General features: G+C 36.4%; 1 protein-coding gene across 1 annotated transcript in view; it reads right to left on the bottom strand.

Moving 5' to 3' along the window:
- The window catches only part of oca2 (oculocutaneous albinism II), an 83,803-nt gene that overhangs the window by 14,515 nt on the left and 45,260 nt on the right, over window positions 1–24,028 (bottom strand). The window contains exons 16-23 of the mRNA XM_051898164.1: window positions 20,090–20,237; window positions 19,305–19,362; window positions 18,549–18,657; window positions 11,771–11,898; window positions 10,767–10,826; window positions 8,749–8,853; window positions 4,273–4,366; window positions 2,501–2,594 (exon numbers count right to left, since the gene is read on the bottom strand). Coding sequence (XP_051754124.1) covers window positions 2,501–2,594; window positions 4,273–4,366; window positions 8,749–8,853; window positions 10,767–10,826; window positions 11,771–11,898; window positions 18,549–18,657; window positions 19,305–19,362; window positions 20,090–20,237 — 796 coding nt within the window. The remainder of the gene's footprint in view (window positions 1–2,500; window positions 2,595–4,272; window positions 4,367–8,748; window positions 8,854–10,766; window positions 10,827–11,770; window positions 11,899–18,548; window positions 18,658–19,304; window positions 19,363–20,089; window positions 20,238–24,028) is intronic.

Genomic DNA, 24,028 nt, shown 5'->3' with positions numbered 1-24,028 from the left:
AAAGACACAAAGTCCCAAAGGTATCAGTGAAAGTGTGAAGTGCCTTCATGTCTGGCTCTGTGCTAGGCATGTCTGAACTTCCTTTTCAGATTCTATATACTCTGCATGAAAGACCCCACTGTCTCCCACCGGGATCATTTCACAGTCCAATCAGATGTGCATTCAAGTTCCTCTTTTTCACCATTGACCACCAACACCCCACCAACTGGGAGAAAGCCAGATATCTGCATGCATCTGTATGTGCATGGAAAGCACTTCCATCGAGCAGGTGGTAACAAGCAGGGAGAACCGAATCAAAAGAGACGGTGAATATCTTCGCAAGCCTCTCACCAAGAGGTAATCAGCGAGCAGCTCCTTTTCCACATTCAGATGTATTTGTTGATACGCTAGAGAGTGCTTGAAATCAAGCTGTCTTAAGAGTCTCTCTAAAACTAGATCTGTCACTTCTTAAAAAGAGAGGCACACTTAGGGATATTTTTGGAACATGGTGAACATGCTCCATTTACATTGATTTTACACAGAACATGTAAAGACAAATGTGTTCACAACAAAAACTATATTAATACAGAGGACTTACAAGAAAGTTCATACTGTATATTGTCCTTCTCTTCTTTAACTCTACTTGCGTATTAAGTCAACACTGGTAGCGACAATAAGTAAGCAATAAAGTAGAGTAACCAATAAGTACATTTATATATAATCGGGCTAGATTTTTACATAGTCGAGCTACAATCTTCATCTCTCTGTCCAAGTATATATGGCACAACGGCTAATCAAAAATTTGAAGGATTAAATACAGTCAACTATTTTTCAGAGCATGCACATAACACCAAGAGCAACTATAGTGTGATTAAAATGTATAAATGTTGGACAAAACCAAAATTCAAACCGCATTATCTTGGTCCTGTTAGCCCGACAGTATGATTTCAGTCAGACTAAAGCATTTACACGACATAACATTTAAATAAGTGAGATTGTGTTGAGTGCCATTTTGATTATAACTGATGGTTCTGCTGTTCTCTTTCTGATTTTGCTCCATTTTTAAATAATGTATTTTATAAAGTGAAGACTAGAGAATGAAGAACATACCAGTTGCATAAACATAACCATTATGTTAAGACTGTGTCCTAAAGGATTAGTTCACTTCAGAATTAAGATTTCCTGATAAATTATATTATAAATGTTATGTTTATGTCTTTTTTTCTTCTGTCAAAAAGAAATTAAGGTTTTTGAGGAAAACATTTCAGGATTTTTCTCCATATAGTTGACTTCACTAGGGTACTGGGGCAGTTTCAATGCAGCTTCAAAGTGCTCTACATGATCCCAGACGAGGAATAAGGGTCTTGTCTAGGGTCTTTTCCAAGAAAAAGAAAAAAATGTATATACTTCTTAACCACAAATGCTCATCTTGCACTGCTCTGCGATGCGCGACGCATTATGTAATCACGTTGGAAAGTCACGCGTGATGTAGGCAGAAGTACCGTAGTAGGGCAAAAACTCCATCTCATGTGTAGAGCCCTTTGAAGCTGCATTGAAACTGCAATTTGGACCTTCAACCAGCTGTACCCCAGTGAAGTCCACTATATGGAGAAAAATCCTGGAATGTTTTCCTCAAAAACCTTCATTTATTTTCGACTGAAAAAAGAAAGACATAAACATCTTGGATGACATGGGGGTGAGTAAATTATCAGGAAATTTTAATTCCGAACTCAACTAATCCTATAAGAACTAATTTAATCAACTAGCAGTTAGTTAGGGGGTAATCAGTCTTACTTTTTGGTATCAAATTAGACCAGTCTAGGTTTTTATGTAACTGGTATAAAAAAAAAATTATGAACAGTCTTGAAGAAAAATATTTGATGACTAACTTGTAAGACTAGACAGTTTATGCAACCGGCCACAGAGAAGCAGCAGATTGCAGCAGCTGCTTGCAAGCAGTGTTTTAGAGTTTGCCCTGAAACAGACCTCCTAAGTGTCACTTAAGCTACCAGTGGCCAACAGATCTGGCTGGAATACTCACAGCTTTCCCTGAAGAGTAAAAGTACATGATAGGCTATAAACATCTGGACATGAAGTAAGAGCACACAAAAGACTATAAACATCTGGACATAAAGCTAATGGATTGACTCTTGCACTCTTGGGTAATTTTGCTGTTAGCAATACTAGTTTCGACAAAGAAGAAAACACATTCTTTTCCTGTAGGAGTCTGGTGCTCATCGCAGCTTATTTTGGCTAAGAACTGCCACTTAGACAGAAACAGACCACCTGACCAAAATGTCAAGCAACCGAATAGAGTCATGGGATACTGACTATAGAAAACAAATAGAGTGGCATTAAAAAATTACCAGATACTGGCATAACTTGTTTCTTTAAAACACAATAAAAACAGTAGAAAATGTGTGTGGAATTTGAGATCAATTTCCTACCACAGTTGGACACAAAAGACTCTCTATTTTTAATAAAACCTGTGGAAGAATAAATTTGCACCCAATATAAATACCTGAAGAACTCCATGAAGGAAAATCCATAGCCATGCTGTTCAGCAATCCCAGCACACACTACATTTGCAGATGCTCCAATCAGTGTCCCATTTCCTTTCAAAGAAAAAAAAAAGGGGGAAAAAATGAATGACTATCTTGGATAACTCTAATAGCCTGAATAAACATAGACATTCATTTATATTTAATGAAAAAAAAAAAAAGTGTGCCCAGTGAATTTTCCATGTACGTATACTCTATCCAATCATTTGAGTCTGCCTTGAGAGAGAGATCTGAGAATTTGTAAATGTTTAAATAGCACTACATGTCCTCTACAAACGCAGCACTGCACAAACATGGATCTTTATAAATGAATATTAGAATTGATTTGGTGCCAATGTGCACAGCAGATTTTGTTATGCTGATTGCAATTTAAAGTTCTCCACTGTGCAATCACTCCTGTTAGAGGATCAGCCATGAAATGACCTTCAGTGCTAAACTGCAGAGGTGATTTAGCAAGGGTTTCTTTTGTAGTACCTCTTTTGATAATGCATGTCACGAAGAGTCCAACTCAAATCACAGGTATGATAGCTTTCTGATGAAGGACAGAGGTCATCAATTCATCAATAGCATGTCTAAAAACATTTACTCTGGAGCATCTAGACGTGTTCTTCAATTTATTGTCCCACCTCTGATCCAAGTGGCTTCATCAGTTGTAGTATGGTGGAGATTCACAGACATTTAAAGCCACGCCTTAATCTCATAAGACTTGCAAAACTAGGATGAAACTTCCATTGTTATGTGCCTTTAGCATGTCAGAAGTTTCTGTTTTAGACTGTGGTCAGGTCATTTACATGTCTTTATCATTCAAACACCTTTAATATTTTGTCTTGGCTATGAAGAAAATCCATTATAAAAATAGCCTAAAAAATGTTTAACTTTGATAATTTAAGCAGTTTGAAACAATCATAATTGTGGGATAATTATATAAATATATATTTAACACAAAATACAACTGTGATGTAAGACATTAAAAAGACAACAAAAAATAAAGTTAAATATAAAGGATCTTGATTCCTTCACAAAAGTATTGCCAACACCACATTTTCAGTTTAATTCCTAAATGTCTTCTAGGGGTTCAAGTTTCTAAAAGCAGTTTATAGCCATCAATTTATCATTTCCTAAAGGATATATTTCTTATAGTGTGTTGTTGGGCCATGTAGAAGAATGGTCTTGATATGAAATGTTCACATTTCAAAAGGTGTCAGCGTGACAACAAAACCAGAAGCCTGCCTTAGCATTCCATGGATCGATAATAGAGCTAACACATCTCTTGTGATTACTCTGTAGGACTGCCACATCTCTCTCTCCGTGTCCTTAGAACCAAACAGGCAATGAGGCATTTTCAGATGGCCTTGTAAGCACACTACATTCCTAAATGTAGAGCAATCTATTGTGCTCTGTTGTGCTTTGAAAGCGAGTGAGGAAAAAGTGAGTGGCACTGAAAAACCACAGCTTATTAAGGATGACACGATGTTATAAAATAAGACCCGTTTTCTGATTCGAAAGTTTGAATTACTCGAATAAAATAGTAAAGGATATCACAGAAACATCACGAAGCAAATACTTCTTTGCTTGTAGGAGGTGGCTTGCAAATTCAAATGAAACGCTACAAAGGATGTCTTTTAAAGGCAGTGTTCATTTCAGTTCATCAAACCACTTGAACCAAGGTTGCTGTAATGGTATGTTTGTTTTAAAACACACTTGTATAATATAGAAAAGAAATGTAACTGACCTCCAAGGCAAGCTCCCATAGCCAATGCAAAAATGAGAGGTTTGATTGGCAGGTTGACATCGGCATCTTGACTGAGGTTTATAAGCACAGGAATCTATGGAAAAAAAAATAAACAAACTTAGTGATGGATGGATGGATGGATGGATGGATGGATGGATGGATGAATGGATGGATGGATGGATGAATGAATGGACAGACTGACTGATAGACAAAGAGAAGGCATGAATCACCTGATCGTAATTCTCATAGGCAATGTAAATGAAGAATGAACAATTAAGCAATGCCTATTACAAACAGCCATCTGTCAAGAACTAAGCATTGTGAATGTCAGGGTCATGAAGAGTGTTATGTTCAATAATTCTGACAGCCGTTCAACCTATTAGCAGATTGAGTCATATTCTTCTACTGCACTAGTCAAGAACAAGAAAATCAATAGTGGATGACATTAGATTTCTTTTCCATTTTCCTCTCTTTTTGCACAGACACACAGTTCGAAAAAAACAGCAAATGAAAACCTCATGAAACAGCATGTATGAACCAAATTTCACCGCATTGGCCCAGGCATGAAATCTACACAGATATAAACAAGACAAAAACACTTATGGCTCCACAATGGCTATAGCCATCAGTACTAAGCATGAGCATATAATGGTGAGAGGCAGAGAATGCTTCCCTGTGGTGACAACAAGAATGCATCCATTTCTCAAGGCACATAAGCATTCGATCTTCCCACCAGTGTTGCTTAATTTAAAGATTGCATATTTGCAGAAAATGCCTTCTGCCTTGAAGATTTCAGTGTGTAGCCACTTGTCTGCTACACGCTGGCCTCCCAGCTAACAGCGGCTTCAGCTGCAATCGACTTGAATAAATTACACAGCACAACTGTGATTACATTTTCTACTACATTTGCCATCCGGTTCATTCAGCTGTGGCATCGCCACCGTGGATGGGAGGGCACCAGGAGCCAAAGCAACCATACACTTGTGCTGACAAGAAAATAGCAGTTTTATGTTTGCAGTGGAGCGCAAATAGCAAATTTTAATCTGTGTGGAAAATCCTAAATTGACACAGGTGGCATAGAAAAATTTTCACAGATCTCAAACATGATCTCTGTAATCACAACTCATATTAGTCTATTTATTATATATAAAACAACTGTTTGATAATTAATGTGGATTAAACTTTCATTAAGTTGTCTATAAATGAGCAGCTACACCGGAACAAGTTTTATTGGGGACATTTTTTCGTTTTTTTACGAATGTTAAGAGATAAGGATAATATAAGGGATAATGTACAGCCAGCCAGTTTTAAATCAAAAAGTAACCCCAACAGAGTAGCCATGAGGGGAGGCATCTTGTATCACCTTGAATAAGGTTTTTTTTTTTTTTTTGCAATAACTGACTCTAGAAGCAAAAAAATGGAAACCATATTTATCATATATTGATATACATATACAACCATTCAATAATTTTAAAGAAATTAATACTTTTACTCAGCAAGGAAGCATTTAATTTAGCAAAAGTGACAGTAAAGACTTTTACATTGTTTAAATTTACAAAACCTTCTGTTTCAAATAAATGCTGTTTGAATTTTCTATTTATCAAAGAATCCTGAAAAATATATTATTTCTACAAAAATCTTAAGCAGCACAACTTTTTTCAACATTGATAATAATAAGAAATATTTCCTGAGACCCAAAACAGCTTGTTAGAATTATTTCTAAAGATCATGTGACACTGAAGAAAATTCAGCTTTGCCATGACAGGTATAAATTACATTTTAAAATATATTAAAATAGAAATCAGTTGTTTTAAACTGTAATAATTTTTCACAATATTACTGTTTTACTGTATTTTTGATCAAATAAATGCATCTTACTGACCCCAAACTTTTTAACTATAGTGTATCAATAATTAAATTATTTTATAACTTGATAAAAAAAAAAGAGAGAGACTGGAGCAATACAACTCGGACTTGGAGAAGATAAGTGGCGAGGGAGAAAGCTAAATTTTACAAAAGAAAAATTGTTTAAATTTGTTTTGCATAATGACCAAGGATATATTTAAGTGTATATATAATTATTTGTCGTCAGTCAGATTCAGTTGGATATGCTGGTTCTCTCAAGGAGGTTCTTTTGGGATTGCTTTTATATCTATTGCAGGATTTCCACTGAGAGTTCCTGAAAATATAGCATCAGTTGTGGTTCAAACTAGGTCTACCACAAAGACAGGACTTATGGTTAAACAGGTTAAGAACGGTCAATGATGTTCATGTTATGATCACCTTCATTAATTCCCACAGGCACTTTTATCCAGTTTACTTGTTGTAATTACAGAAGAATCCTTGGCAAGTCACCCAACAAATGGCCAGGGACACAAAAGAAGATCTACAAACATAGTGAGGGAGAAGAGAGAAATGACTGCGACCATGTATGTGTCATATATAATCCCTTATAGACGAGTCCAGGGACAGAAGTAAACGTCTTCTAGACACTGTATTGATATTCAGATCAGATGTTCAATGCTCCATATGGATGTCAGTGATTGTGTCACGTTTGAAAATGTATAGAATACTCAAACTGAACACACTGTGGACCTAGACATGGTGAGCACATGAAGGCCAATTTAAAATTGCTTTATGCATGGTCAGTGTAATATGTAGTCAATATAATACCATTTAAAATTCTGACCACAGAAACACAGAAATTTACTGTTTAGACCAGTATGAATTTCCATGCCGGTATATTCTGCTTAGTGCTGGTTTCTAGCATAAAAGGGTATTTCTAATGAAGCTGGTTGACCAAATGAGATTTAAAAGTGATGAGTAATGAGACTTAACAGTAATGAGACCTTTGGTTAAGCTAGTTAGGAAGTCTGGTGGGGACACCAGCATACCAGCATCTATACCACTTTTCAAGAGGGCAGTTCAAAATAACTGAATGCATGCTGATTTCTGTTGTTGGTAGAGTTGAAAACAGGCTCACTCTGTGCTCAACAAAAATGAAGTGCCTGTCTAACTGCATGGCCTTTTTAGATTCAGATTGTTAGAGGGCACTGCTGAGAAGTCTTTTCTGTATTTATACAGTGAAGAGTCCTGCAAAATCAATGCGATTCAATGCCACCACAAGTGTATGCTGAGCTCAAGTCCATTTCACCCTGTTTATCTCTCCTTTTTCACAAAGCTAGAGAAAGAGACAGATGGTAAGAAAGAGAATGAGACAAAATAAGAGAGCTGCAGGTCAACCAGTGGTCAGCTCATCCAACAACCAACTAGATGAACAGAGTAAGATCTATATGTAAATGCTCCCTAAGAAACGTATATAATCGGGGTCAGATTAACTGGCTAATCAATTAGTCATTCAGGTAACTTAACAACAAGTTTTTAAAATACTTAAGTTTTGCACATCCATACTACTAGAGGTGAGAGAACGAGAGAAAGCAAGTAAGAAAAGAGGGCAAAATAGACAGATCAAATGTAACATGTAGAAAACGCTGGAGAAGAAGGAAATGAAAAGGCTTTTGAAATGCTAAGTGATTTCTGGAGTGACTTGTCTCTTCATCTGCCCTGCATTCTTCCCTTCTGCTCATTTGGCAGTGAGCGATTGGCAGCACAGCTCTGTCTGTTTGGTGGCATGTTCATCATATCAGCTCACAGCACGTGTTCCTTCATGATACACATGATTCATGCGCTGCTCCGATAGCACATCATCACTCACTACTGTTCCTCACACGATTCAGCCTACTATAGAGGATAAGATGCACTATTTTCACCTATTTGTCAACAGAACGTGGGCAGTTGACATGTCAAGCAGTGATGGCAGTGTCCTGCAGCATGAGCTATAAAACTATTTGAAAAACATATTTCTAATTAATTTATTAACATACAACAGCTTCTGTCTTCTACATTGGCCAAATATTGTTAAAAAAAGTACTGGAATGTTGCACCTTTTACTTTGTTTGCAGGGGTTAAATGGAAAGAACTCTAAAATCGGGTGGTCTAGGCAAGATATGTCAAGTTAAGTAAGGGATAAAATACATGAATTCAGTCATTATCAATACATAAATCACTTCAGGTTCATCCAAGACCCTCCTGGTTCACGAGCCTGATCCAGGTGACTGTACATTGCACCTTACACGTGATTTCTTGTTTACGGAACTGTATAAAAGACTGTGAAGGCCAGGGGTCCTCAATTAGCGGGCCTAGGTGAACATAAGAGACTTCTTTTTTTAAAAGCATGAAAAAATACCTTTTTAATCTGACTTTTGAACTGTAGTAACATTCTATGAAGTTTAAAAGATTAAAAAAATAAAATTGATTATATTCAACTTTATATTCAAATCTTGATGCAACCTTTAAAAAAAACTAAAAAAAAGTTAAATATAATGGAGAAGATAGTGTGATTTAGAGATAGTTTTGTTTTACCACATCTTTGTGTTTGTGTGCAAATGGTTGACGGAGTGTGTGCGTGTTCTTTACCATAGTGGCAGTGAAGGGAATGTTGTCTATAAGAGAGGAGGCCAGCGCTGAGACCCACATGACCAAAATGATGGCGATGGCCAACCGCTCATCCTCTGGCACTGCCTGGGAGAGAAGATAACAATAAAATATGTCACAACCAAAAACATGCACACACAAGTCCTGTCTCTCTGTCAGTCTCAAGGCCCATAGATGCCAACACAAAGGTGGGAGGCTTTGCAGACAATGTGTTCATGACACAGTCACATTGAATTCATTATTTCACGGTCTGTTGCTTTGATAAACCAAAACATACCACCACACATGTACACAAGCAGACATAAACACTTTCTCACCATATGCCTGTTTTTTATCCTGATAATGTATGTGAAAATGCACGGTAGCTTTGTTTTTAAGCATGTACGCGTGCTGTTTATTAGAACATGGTTTTATTTCAGTCATTTCTCCACTATTCTTCTCTTCGGTTGTTTATCTACTGTACATGGGCAGATTTTAGGGGTTCTGGTGCTGATGATTGGATTGAATGCATCAGAGATCCACAGCAGCACCTGTCATGAATAATTACTATGATTGTAAAAGGCCCGCACACCAAACACAAGCTGACGGGTCTATCAGAGTGTGATCGCCAGCCAGGCAAAGCTGGACACTTCCAGGCCTGTGGAAATCTCTCTATTTATGGCTCACACAGCCCCACTACTGGATCAAAGATAACAATAATTTCAGCCAGCCACATTATTTAATGAGGTTCATTTGGCTGGTTTACAGTGTTTTTTTATGTGTGGAAACACTTGCTCTTAGAATTATGGTCTATGTATGAAAAAAGAAAAGCTATGGAGTACAACAGTGCCTGCCCACTTTTCAGGAAGTATTTTTCCTGTTCTTTCCTTTCTTTTAATCACATCATTACGAACTTTAATTTGAAGCAAAAAATGTATTTGAAAATCAAACAAAAAAACAAAGGTACAAGACTGTGTACTTAACATCTTTAATGAGGGAAAGAAATATAAATCCTTAAAGCACCGCAGATGAAAAACAAATGGAAAACAATGGAGAATTATAAAACTATTTATTTAAAGCTGTTGATATTTTATGTTCATTGCTATGTATATATACACACAAATACTTAAGTAGTTTGAGAGAGAAGGAAGAATCTATTATGTCATTTGCAATGCTTCATGTGAGTGGGCAGATGCCAAAAAATTTGCTTGTTGTAATTCTCTGATTGGTGGAGATTTCTTTGCAGAATCATGGGTAATGCACTTTCTCACCAGGACTCCCACTGTTAAACATGATTATTTAAAAAAAAAAAAAAAAGTCGAAATAATGCGGAATGATGGGTATTTACTATCTATTAGCAACCTTGTACTCAGGGTTGCCAGGTTTTCACAACAAAACCTGACCAATTGCTCCTCAAAACTAGCCCAATCGCATTTCAGGGGGGGTCCCATGGTAAAAATCGCATTCCGGGGGGTAAAATGCGCGTTTTTGGCAGGGCTTCCCTGGTAAAATTCGCATTCCAGGGGCTGAATATCAAGTTATTTGGGGTCGATTCAACCCGTGGACATGAAAAACAACCTGTGGCAACAGTGTAAAAGTAGCCTAATTCTGCGGGAGAACCGTGGACTTGGCAACACTGCTTGTACTGTTGCTCACAGTATAGGCCTGTCTTTAAGGTTTATAAGTTACTGGTAAAAATCAATTCCCCTATTGAAAAAAATAATTTTACTTCAAAACCCAACTTTTGCACTCCATAGGCTAAGCTGCTGAAAGTGGTCACAGCCACAGGAGACGCATTTGATGTTGCTTCCAAGTGTAAACAGCAACATGTGTCACCTCCCCACTTGTGATCGTATCACCCAGGATTTAATATCTTATCTTTTTTGATAGGTTTTGTGCTGATTTACATAACTCATTTAGTGAGTTGAGCACCAAGGAAACACAGACAGACCCTGCAAATATAAATTCCTAGTGAAATCCCCCCAAAGACTGTAGAAAATATTTCTGGAGCAAATACTTACTTTTATCAACACCGCTGTCTGCTCCCCAATGTAGTCGATGAGCTGCAGCTGGGCTAAGGCCTTAAAACACACCAAAGAGAAAATCAAGCCATAGACCAGAAACCAAAACGACAGACATTTAACCTGACAGTCCTGATTTTCCATCTTTTAAACAATGGAAGTGGAATATCAAAATTCATATATTTTTGTCCCGCTGCTTGTGGTGCACACTGGTATGAGTGATTGTGAATGTTGGCTCTGCTGTAGAGGGCAAACAGTTTATCTTGGAGAAGCATTAAGCTCCCCACTGGGCCCAAGGGGTGGGCTTCCCTGTGTGAATACTGTCTTCCTTACAAAACAAAGGATTAAGCCAACACAAACAGCAAACCCAGCATTTATGCTGCTGACATGCTAACTTTTCCCTTACTTAGACTCCCAATCTCTAAGTCACCCTCTTTCTTTTACTCTCTTTATTTAAGAACGTGATAGATAAAATAAAAATAACAACACTCTATTATATACACTATTAAATATTTTATCTTTCATGACAATGCACTTTAAATATTGTTTCTTTTATAACAATGCACTTTTTCCCCTTAGGCTTAGGGTCGGTTTTGTAAAAAAAAAAAAAAAAAAAAATAAAATATATATATATATATATATATATATATATATAAATAAAATAAAAAAGATAATTAAAAATAGATTACAATTAAAAGAAAAAGAATAATTTTTCTTACAATAATTGAGCAAATTAATTTGACAAAGTTGCTGCATTTAAAACATACAATTGATTGATTGACTGATTGACTGATTGATTGATTGATTGATTGATTGATTGACTGACTGATTGAACATGACAAGCCTGGAACATACATACAAAACAACATGGGCCAGCGCCCAACTAAACGGTCTTCTCAGCCTTGTAAACAATGACTGTGATGTAATACATAACAGAACATTGGGATATGTGGGCGTTTGTGTTTTCAAGCATGTCTGTGTGCAGTTCGTGAGCATTACCATACCTCCATAAGCACAAACAGAGCAGCAAAGAACAACAGAGTGGCCCATTCCACTCTGTGAAGTATGATCTCAAAGTCCTGAATGTCAGCCAGCACCAGTAACCACAGAGCTCCCAAGATAGCGATCCAACCTGAGGGACAAAACAGTACATCAAGCCAAGATCACTGGAAAAGTACAGAGAACACTGTGAACACAAATGCAATTTTATTTCCTGTTGTTGCACGTAAAGGTTTTAAGATAATGGAATCCTGGAAAACAGCCGACCGGTAGTTAATGCAATGCATCAATCATATGTTATGCCTCTATCTATCTTGCCTTCCCATGACCACAAACACATTCTCATCAGCCGACCACAGTGGTCCTAAATCTGGTATTCCACTCACACAAATCCTCAGTCAGCGGGAGAGAGACCAAACAGCGGCATTCAATTAAAAACACAGTCCAGCCACCCCTCAAACAGACTCATAAACGCTCTGCACATCAATACACTGACACCACAGGAATTCTGCGACACCCCAGTGGACTACAGGTTGTCAGGGTGTAAGAATAATAGGCCTAAGCCAGTTACTGGATAGTCTTCATTAAAGGCTTCTGTGATGTGTTTGACACTAATCTAACTACCTCAGTCTAAATAAACGATGAGAACGCAACTACAACAGAGATAACAGAACATAAATGTGGTGGTTTCCTTGAGAGAGTTCATACAAATTTAGCAACTCATAAAATACGTACGCTTTAGCAAAAAAAACGTGAGATCTTATGAATTCGTACGAATTAGCCTCCTCGTAAAATATGTACGAATTGCCGTGAGATCGGGTTGGTACAGCCTTCAGTTGCATTGCTTTTGAAAGAAGTCTCTCATGTTTACCAAGGCTGCATTTATTTGATCAAAAATACAGTCAAAACAGTAATATTGCAAAATATTATTAAAATGTATAATAATTGTTTTCTATTTTAGTATATTTTAAAATGTAATTTATTCCTGTGAAGGTAAAGCTGAATTTTTAGCATCATTACTCCAGTCTTCAGTGTCACATGATCTTTCAGAAATCATTCTAATATGCTGATTTGCTGCTCAATTAACATTTCTAATTATTATCAATGTTGAAAAAAGTTGTGCTGCTTAATATCTTTGTGGAAATGTATGGGGGGGGGGGGAATATTTCCTTTTGAAACATTTTTTCAAAAATATATTTTTTGTGTGTTCCATGGACTAAAGAAAAAATACAGGTTGGAAGAGGCTGAGTAAATGATGACAGAATTTTCATTTTCATATGAGTGTTTCCTTTAAGTTGTACAGTAAATATCATAGCAAAATAAGAGTCAGCTCCACTCAGATGTTATCGTGATATCAATCTGAAAAATCTATGGAGGTGAAATAAAAAGGACATTAACTGAAATGAACATGAAATGTACACGCTGTGAAGAAATATTGGCATATATTTTACTACTGATTAGCTGATGTACCTTTTCCCAGAAGCCTCTGGGAATAAAAACACATGCAGCATGTCAGGAACAAAATGTACAAGTCACTAAAGTGAGACTAATAATACGGCGTGACGTGGGCCAGTGTTATAATGCTACATCATATGCGGTGGTAGAAGTCCATCATAATAAGTGTGCCATTTAGAGATCAGGGCTGTGCACAACTAATGCGTCACATGTCAGCCTTTGACCTTTACTATAATAGCCACAAAAAAGCAGGCTTTATTCTGGACCTGCATATTACATCCAACTGTTTGACGTTGACCATAAAAAAAAAAAAAAGACTGGCTGCAAATGTTACAACAAACGAACAAAAGCCATTAGTGCAGTTAATGAATGCTTACATACTGGGAGAAACATTTACAAGCAGTAAGATCAGAGTTTAAAACGTATTTAAGTGCAGGTAGTAGATTATCATCTCTAGGTTGTGTTTTACCGGAGCAACGACTAAGCATCCAGATAAAATGGCTCTTGGAAATCTTATTCCACAGTACACTGTTTGTCATCATTTACCAAAAAGCAGTGAACAAAAGCAATTACATTTCTTGTTATTTTACATTTATTTGTGCTGTATTAATATTTCTATTGAATATTAATTCTCAATTTATTAAGAATACAAATATGAGAGCTTGAAAAGTGGATGGTGTTCGATTGGTATGGTGTATATGAGTGTATTTTGGCCTTGAGTTAAAAGCAGGAACACGTAGTGTGGACTCTGAGGAGTTTAGTCCTTGAAGCAGCATGTGTTGAGCAGATGGTCACTCCACACTATCAAAGTTTTGGGGTCGAAATGATATTTTTATCATATAACAACACAGCGCCTTTGTCTGAAGTGGACAATCAGAAACCAGGTCCTGTGACCAGCAAGGGGCTCAATGGAAGTGGTTCTTAACTGGTGCGCCACAATCCAAAAAATGGGTCACAGGTCTGGGGAAAAAATGCTAAATGTAAACAATAAAATTAAATAAAAATGAATAAACTTTGATTTTTAGGGAGTTCTTTGTTAATATTTTGGCACATATTTATTAGTTACATGGTAAAAGCATGACAACTTTGTAAAATTAAAACATTTGATTTTAAAGCAGCCATATTATGCACTTTTACAAAGTCTTGATTTTGTATTTGGGGTCTACTAGAATAGGTTTTCAAACTTGAATTAAAAAAAGACAACTTTTTTTTAAAACATATTTTTCATTGTTGTCGCATCTGGACTTGTCTGTAACTCTCTGTTTAGATCCTGTCTCTATGAAGCCCCTCCACAGTGTGCTCTGATTGGTCGGCAGTAACAGTGCGATTGGTCAACCGTTTCGAATCGATAATGCCACGCCCCTTATAACTGCAAGTTTCAACACACTACCATAATAGGTCCTCTTTATTATTCCTTATATTTTTGGTAGATAAACAAGATCTTTTTTGGGTTGTTCATGTAAAATCTGGGTCTCGTACGTCAAGCAGTTTCAGTTGAGTTTTGGTTTATGTTCGCTGATCATTGTTTATATGTAAATAAAAGCCTAAATTAAATCTGTTTATCGTATAAAGCGATTGAGTCTCTTCAGAAAATTTGGACTAAACCACTCAATTCAGAGTGGTCCAATCCAAAAACTAAAACTATGGATTAGTTTTACAATCTCTTTATGAACTAACTCACTAGTATTTTGACACCAGAAATAGTCATAAATGTCAAAAATCTAACCCACACCACTCAAAGCGGAATAGTGATTTACTGAGCAATTATCTAAAGACCCCACTTCAACCAGAAAAACTATTTCCTGTTAGCCAGCCAGAGGCTTTGAACTCCAGCCAGCGATGCCAGTGAGTGAAGTGCCTCCATTAAAAAAAGCTGGACAATGGTCAAACAGTTATTATTATTAAAGCTTCCCACATTTAGCACAAAACACCACATGCATGCACAAATACTTTTGGGATTATGACCAACACTGGTCAGTAAATGCTGCAACAAACCGATACGCTATAAATCATAGCAGAGGGGGCGACAGTATGCTTCCAATTCAAGCTAAATTTGATTAAACAGGTGAGTGCTGGAGATTGCCCGTGGGAAATCATTTAATAAGGGATGAGAAGGACGAACAGAGGAAGAGCCAAAGACAGGAAGAGAAAGTATAGAAGAAGAGAGAGAAAGACTCAGATGCAGTCACAGAGAGGACACAGATGTACTGTAATTGTGGGAAAAGGAAACATGGTTTTGATTTAAACAAGGTAAGGATCATAAAAGGCAATATTGTTCAGAATAGCTGAATGATGGAAGACAAAGTTATGTAACTAGTTAATGGAATCTCCAAGTCTATTTACAAATAAAAAAATAAATAAAAAAAAGTGGATTGTGGCAATCAGGATGCAATTTTTATATGTAACTGCAGCATAATGCAATGTTGAAATTAGCTGTAAAAATAAGAGTCTGTAAGTGACATGCATTATTCAAATATCTGTTATGCCCCTCATGTTTGGATGATACCCTAAAGATGTATATTTTAAAATAAAACTAATTCCAAAATTAAGCTCCAATTTCCCACCAGAGTCTTTGAATATCCTCTCATCTAATGAAAACCCAGGAGAAAGAAAATAATAAAGCTTTAATCTCTTTGAGACTGTGATTGCAAAATTTGTTTGGGTTCTCATTAGATTAAAAAAGTCAAGAAGTATCAACCTGATACTTAAATTATAAATATGCTTTTTGAGGTATTAAACAGAATTCAGGGTCAAACACAACATGAGGCATTTCATGAAAACTTTCACGTCACAGGTGGATACCTTAAGTTTTTTCTCCAGTGAAAAGTAACAACACATAAATCACAATTCACCACCAGATAGATAAGACTGACAGACATCATCTGACTTTGAAAACACTTTTTTTTTGTTGTTGTTTTTGTAGATACAAGCATCTTTTCTCAAAGAGTAAATTATATTCACTGATTTGAATGGCACACACACACACACACACACAGAGAGAGAGGCACTGCAGCTCATGCGTGGTGTGAAATGAATCCCAGACTTCTTCCACACTGGCATTGGGACGGTTTTGTCACAACACAAGTCCAAAAAAAGTAACTTTTGATTTGCTTTCCGCTTCAGTTTTCCCCCACGGCATCCAACTGAAGATGGATGAAGAATTGGGGGCCTTTAGCAGTGCACAGCACAAACAGAGCAGAAAAAATGAGAAAGAAAAGGAGAGAGAAAAAGACTCTGCAATTAAAAGAAGTTTGCTGAGAAACCTTGGAGGCTCATTCATCATACCCAAAACAACACAGGCATTCCGACCCGTTGAGTGAGACACAAACACAACCTCATCATGTTCTTCTTTTTTAAAGCAAATGTGTTTCCACAAGCACCTTTTTATAAAGAACTCTTGTCTCTCTCAGGATGTTCCAGGAAGAAATGAGCTGTTGCGTGTTTTCTACTTTGATTAATCTTCCTCTGTTTCCTCATTCATTATTTGGTGGTACAGCTTTTGTGCTGCCCAGGAGATAAATTATGTCTTATATCTTAATTTGGTTATTTATAAATGACTATATCAAGAGATGAGATACATTAGTAATATTTAATATGCATGTGCTGCAGATCTTAAATTAATTTTTTTCTAAAATTTAAATAAATTAATAATACTTCAAAGTCACAGTACGGAAGAGTTTTTGGTTAAAAATTAACAAAACTCAATATGTATAGCTTCAGATGCATCACAACCCATGTTAAAAGTAACTTCATGTGTCAAACAGAGATGGCGTTAAAGAGGCCAAAGTTTATTGATTAACACAAGATTCTTAAATTAAAATTTGCATGATGTTTTCTATGAACCTTTTTTTAGATTTTGAGAGTGTGTTAATATCTTTACTTTCAGAGTAAAGTCTCAAACTGAGAATCTAACTGATATATTTTTTAAAAAATCTGTTATGTCCTACATATAAATGTTTTCATGGACCTATATAAATGAGCCTTTTTTTCCCCCTTAACACTCTTGGATTGACTTAAAAATCAAGAAAACTCCCCAGATGCACTGTTACTGCTAATGTTGTTCATAGAAATGTGCTAATGTTCACTAGTCATTTATAGAAGAATCAAATTGTAATTACATAATTTTTCTGGGAAATGGATGGCCTTGGGGCTTAAGAATCACTTAATTGTCATGAATGTGCTTTTTGATAGAAAGTCATGTGGAGCTCTGTGAGCACAGTGCATCCTGTGTGCTTCATTGCCCTCCAGCAGGCGCACTGTATCCTCGCCCATGATTAAATAATCAATATCAAAGGTCAAACGGAGTGGTGATGTGTCAACCTAATGAAAGTCTAATGACAGTCATTTGCAGCCCATACTGGCCGACCCTGGTTTTGATCAAAACGAAGAACTGAGGAGAATTCAAAAGCAGAACCACACTGTTTTTTGAAAATGGTAATGTAAAGTGATTATTTTTGCGATCAGTGCCAATTAATTATATACACAGCTGTGGAAAGGCAAAAAAAACAACAACAAAAAAAACATGATTTTGTATGTATGAAGAGATGAGATGTGATCATTTTGAAAATAATATTCATGTGTCATCCCTCCATAAGATCAAACTGTCCACAAATGAGAAGTGATTATCAATACACAATCAGACCCAAACAATATAACAATCTAAGCAAGCTATATGGCTGGCTGGCATTCTCTGATTGACCATCTCTCATTCACTAATAATGTTTGGTGAAGTTCTCAATCTCATTTCCATCAGTAATTGACATCTCATTCACCGTGTAATAAACATGTACATAAACCAGTTCGACAAAGCTAGAGCAAAAAGGAAGGCTGTGTGGCGGGAAGAAAAAATGTACAGGAAAAAAATTAAAACAGAAACAAACGACTAATTTTGGGGCGAGTAATACTAGCTGTCTTATTTAATCTCACGCTACTCCATTGTTATGGCTTTGTGTTGATGTCTCTTTCTACATTTAAAGCCCAGCTGCAAACAATTACCACATCAACACATTGAAGGATATACACGCACCAATTAGATCATGGGAGGATGTGGCCAGCTTTATTAGAATAACATTTGTTTCTCTATTTTAATTCTATAAACCCTAATATAATGCATATAATATGAAATGTTTCCTCTGTGGTAGAGGAATTGGCACATTTTTGATCATTTCCAAAATAGCAAAGTATTCTTGTGATTCCATTTCCTCTGCTCAAACAGAGAGGAAACAAGCCCTCATAATTAGATAGTGAGGCGTGTAAACAGCAGGGCCAGTTCAGCAATAGAAACGGATGAAGCCTGATTATTTGTGTCCTTGTTTGTCCCTCTCTTACCCAGATCCAGATGTATGGCAGGAACAAAGGAGTTCAGGAAGAACATAAAGATGACCACCCCAAGGACAGTCAGACACTTGACCAGGAGGATTTTGTCAGTTATTCTGTGCTGTAAAAGACCATGAAAGACATGTTTAGAGACAAGACAGAAAGAAACATGTCTAATACCTATTATGCCCTCTAAACGAGCGTTTCTTGTGGGTTTACAAGGGAAGAGATGCAATGAATGCACCTAGAAACATATCTTTTGTGTTTTTACATCAAAGGTCATACATCCAATTAAACTCCAATAAATGGTATTTAATAAAAAACAAACCCAGACATACAGATTCAACTGCAAGGCTAAAGGTAGTGTGTCCTAACCAATGTTTTATTGGCTGCCAAGCAAAAATAAAACCATCAAATTTCAATTTATTATTTAGAAACCAAACTATAAACACTGTAAACACTTCTGCAGTTGTTTATGCGATTACAAAATTGTAAATTTGAACATGCTTATGCAGTTCATATTAATATTATTGCATTAATAAATGTAAATTTGTGCGTAGATGTGTTAAGGACATTTTGTTTATTTTTGTACAAAAATGAATGAATGAATGAATGAATGAATAAATGAATTTGAGAGCCAGTGCTCTAAACGCTAACTCCACTGGAAGTTTCTTATAATTTAATAAGATAACATTGGAAAGATAAAGCAGGGTTAGCAAAAAGATACACTTAATCAATCAGAGCCATCTTAATGCAGCCTTGTTTTACCTTTTTTTGCAGTTCTTGAATATTGTGCTCCCAGTTTTTGTCTTCCTGTGATATTTGCCTGTGAAAAGAAAGGAATAAAAAAGAAAGGAGTGTGTTAATACATCCTTTCAGCCAGCATGGACACCTTCAAATGAGTAGGAGAGGTGATTTCATGTGGTCACCTCGAACCTTTTCTACTCAGCATGTGAGGCTGTAAATGGTTTCTGTGATCATTCTATCTGTCATCAAAGAAAACCACAAGCTCCGCAAAATCACAAGCAGAACTAATCCAATTTCTTTAGTTAAAAGAAGAATTTATTATAACAATAAAAAAATAAATAGGCTACTGAGAACAAAATTATTCTGCATGATTAAAATTTCAGCTCTCTACAAGGAGGGCCTATACAATTGAGAACAATTACCTACTTTTCTACATGTTAATTATTTGTCATTTATCATCCCGGGCTTCTGGGTATGTGTTTTTGTCAGACACAACAGGTGTCATGCAGTGGGAATGGATATATTTTGGACCTGATACAGTGGACCTGAAGACATTTATCTTGATATTTTATGCAATATCAAAAAGGCTTGAGACTTTGAGAATGCATCTTGAATATAAGTGTGGCTTAATTTGTTTTGTTCATTTTGTTTCCACCATTATCCTCATGACATTTAGACAACACAAGTGAAAAAAGTGAAACAAGAACTAAAAACCTATTTATAGTCATCATACATCCATGATTTTAAACATCAAGCACGGTGTACACAGACTGCTTCTATTTTAACCAGACGCATGATTGTAGCACCTCTGGAAGGTCTTGAGCTTCTTGCGCAGAAGGCTTTCCAGATTGAGAACCTTCTGCATGAGAAGACACTTGACGGCAGTCTCCTCTCGGCTGGCAGGGTTAATGCGATGGGCTGTCTGCCTCCACACCAGAATCTCATGCTTCAGTTCTGCAGGGCGACACAAATCGTGACAAGATAAAGGGTTCAGCAGTAAAACAGACAAATACAAATTAAGATAAGAATTTCAAATCTATTCCAAAAAAACTGTGAAGAAACAGATAACAAGAACTATTAAAGATAGGGATTTATGGTCAAATAGAGCCAAAAAGAAAAAGGGAGGGACAATTGTAACACTTTTTTAGCTCATTTATTCAGAATATTTTTGCCCAAAGCTTTGCAATTGGACCATCTTTGACATGTCTGTAATCACTACCTATGACAATTACTTTCATAACTTCATTTATCCGTATACAGCTAAATGCAGACAGGCCAATCTCAGAATCTTTTTTAAATACTGTGACCGAATTAGTCCAAAAAAGGATGGAATGGAAGCGATAACGGTTTAAAATAAATGTTTGATTTGAAGAAAAAAAAAAAACAATACTTAAAGCTTAAGCTGACTTAAAGGGGTCAAAAATTGAGAAATCAAATCTTTTGACATATAAGAGGTCATTGTACTATAAAAATATCTATATTAGAACTCAAAACTTCCTCATTAGTCCAAAAACAGTTCTAAAACAACTCATTTTGGATTTTGTCACAGTATGCCGTAAAAGTGCGATGAAAGACCGCCTCTGCAGAATAAAATCAATGTTTGCCCCGCCCACCAATTCACGCATGTCATGTAGCAGTAAATACGAGAGACGCAAACACAGGATTACTCCAGCAACAAAACGATAGAGATGCCTCTGAGAATTATAAGACATTTTAAAGTGCCAAGTTGTGGAAAAACACAGTCATTGCATTGCCTTCCGTGTGATCCTAACATTAAGAAAGCGTGGATGAACTTGAAATTTTGAACAAAAAAAGCTACAAATCGCAGCAGTAAGACACTGTTCATTTGTTCGCTTCATTTTACTGCGGATTAGTTTTTAAACAAGACACAGTTTGACACAGGCTTTTCAGAGAGACTGAAAATAAAAGATTTGAAGAATAGAATAGAGTGTCGACTACATTGGATCCGACAGTAATGTCGCAACACACAAGTGTGAGTAACAATGTTTTTCACTATTGCTTATTTATACTGTAGCGCCGCAGTCAGACTATGAAAAGTTGTGATTGTTCTTTCATTTGCTTCAACATTTATGGGTTTAATGTGTTGAATTCCCAGATACGGAAGAAAGCATGAAAAGAACACTGCTTTTGTTATTGCCATTCACTGTAATCCTGAATAAAAGCTTCAGTGAGTGACATCTTCAGTTTTGTCATCAGTCAGACATTACAACACATTTCTATTTAAAACACAACACTGCAAACAACAATGTACACGATTTTTACTTTATCGAAAAACATGAATGATGAATAGCCAATAAGAACTACAATGCGACAAACAATTTTACATTCATTCATAATTTTGTAAACACAGTAAGTCATCCTTTGTCAATTATAACTGTGGTAATTCCAACTTTATTTGCCACAACTATACTTATAAAGCATATGTAATGCACATAAATGTTTCAAAATGTTTTAAAATGTTTCAACTAATGAGATATTTTTCAACATCAGAAGTTTTCAAAACAATTCCACACAATTCAGCATTAGCCTGTAAAACTATACTAACTTTTCATGATTGTAATTATTATGGTAACTGTAAATTAATTCTATGGTGTTATTCTATAAAAGTAACACGGACACCCCAAAAAGTCTAATTTAGTGACATTTTCAAACGCTTCTTTCAAACTGCAGTGAATTAGATTTTTCCCCCAGCAGATTAAAATGGCTGTGAGTTTACTTTGGAGTCTGACACTGTGAGGCATTTACTATTCATATTTAATAACTGGAAACCCCAGTTTCAGAAAACAATGGTCAATAAAGTAGGTAAAAAAGGACAAAAAATAAAAGACGGATGGATGGATGGATGGATGGATGGATGGATGGATGGACTGTCAGACATACATGACAGATGTAGATAGATAGATAGATAGATAGATAGAATGAGGGTGAGTAAATGATGACAGAATTTAAATTCTTTAATTTTGAAGGAAGAGGGTGAAGCGCAGACTAAGCAGTTACAAAAAGAATGGAGAAGGTAAGGAAAGAGAAGATAAGGGAGAAGGAAAAAGGTTTTGTACTGGTCCTTCAGCATGACTCCTCACCATGTGATGGTGAGGCTGCTAGGAAAGCTTTCCAGAAGCTAATTGACAAAGGAAAAACATGCTGATCACAATCGACACAGTAATGCATCATGCCGAGGGCCTGGAAAACTATATCAGCCGCACAGCAGGTTTGATTTTTTGAAAGTGAGGCTCGGTGGGGACTTAAGGCTTTACAGAATTAGAAATTGGACTGGCATTGAGTGGTCACCATCAGGCCTAGTGGAGGTCTTTCGTTCCAGACGCAGCACACACGGGGAACCAAAAAAACGATCATTTAAGTTCTGTTCCTTATAGAGCAGAGTTCTAAAACTTTGCATCAACTCCACACCGACCAACACTCTCTCACTGTGTTAGCCACCAAATAACCCAATAATCACAGGAAGGGGGATTTGCATTCTGGCTGGTGCTAGTCCCATGCTGATGATGTCAATCCTCACAGTGGGCAAAGGCCAATGGTGTGGGAGAAAGCATGCCCTTCTGCCTTCTGAGAAAGAAATTCTCTTTTTTATTTGACTGTCTGTCATTTTGTTTTATCCCTAAAGTAACAGGAACAAAACATACATAATTTAATTAAGTCTCTAGGTGTGACACATCCATTCATGCAACCTGCAGGGTGTTTTTAAAATAACAGTTCTTTTGTAGGTGTTCTGTAAGCATGAACAAATATAATCAGTTTCTAAATTAAAATTCTCAAATACTTATAAGATTGGTAATGACACCTAATATAGTTATACTATAGTAGTCAACATTTGAAGTGGATCAAAATAAGTTAATCAAAGTTGTCCTAAGAACTAAGCTATCCTAAGAAGAAGGTTTTAGGGACAACTTTGATGAAAGATTTTGATCCACTTCAAATGCTGAATACTGTATATATTTCACTATATCACGTGGAATTACAATAATTTATCTATTGCAAAAAATATCAAAAGTGGTACCAAAAGTAGTTCAAATGACGACAGGTTGCAGCTGCAGTCCTCTCTGTCGGTATATACAGTAATAGTTACAGAGCAGAATTAAAGGGGTCATATAATGCCACTTTTACAAGATGAAAAGTCTCTGATGTGTGAATGTGAAGTTTTAGCTCAAAATATCACAGAGACCATTTTTATAGCATGTTAAATTTGTCACTTTTTGAGGGTGAGCAAAAACGCTCCGTTTTTGTGTGTCCCTTTAAATGCAAATCAACTGCTGCTCCCAAGAAGAGGGTGGAGTTTCAAGAGCTTGTGTTAGCAGCGCCGATTACCCCAGGCAGACTCACTGAAAATGTCAGAAACTGTTCAGCCTTTTATGTTCAAACCAGAGTCGGATAATGATAGAGAGACTCAGGAAGAAGTGACAACACGTAGAATGCAACAGGACGTTTCTGAAAGGTTAGTGGATACATTTATGTAGCTGATGTGAAGTTAACTATCTTAAAGTCATTGATTAGCATATTCTGTCATGATAATCTATAAATCGCTTGTGTGGGAACTGTTGTAAGATGCTTACAGAGCCAGAGAATATATGCTGCATGAAGATATAACAGGTATAGCTTAGTTTAATTTCGGTTATAACTTAAGTTGCTTTTATGACATGCCATTGCATTTGTGTTATGTACTGTATTACCATAACATGGCCTTACTCCCTTTTTTGCATGTTCTTGGG

This window comes from Ctenopharyngodon idella, chromosome 6 (genome assembly GCF_019924925.1).
Source record: "Ctenopharyngodon idella isolate HZGC_01 chromosome 6, HZGC01, whole genome shotgun sequence".
Taxonomy (NCBI): Eukaryota; Metazoa; Chordata; class Actinopteri; order Cypriniformes; family Xenocyprididae; genus Ctenopharyngodon; species Ctenopharyngodon idella.
Note: the sequence above shows the minus strand (reverse complement) of the source record. Positions and strands in the feature narration are given on the sequence as shown.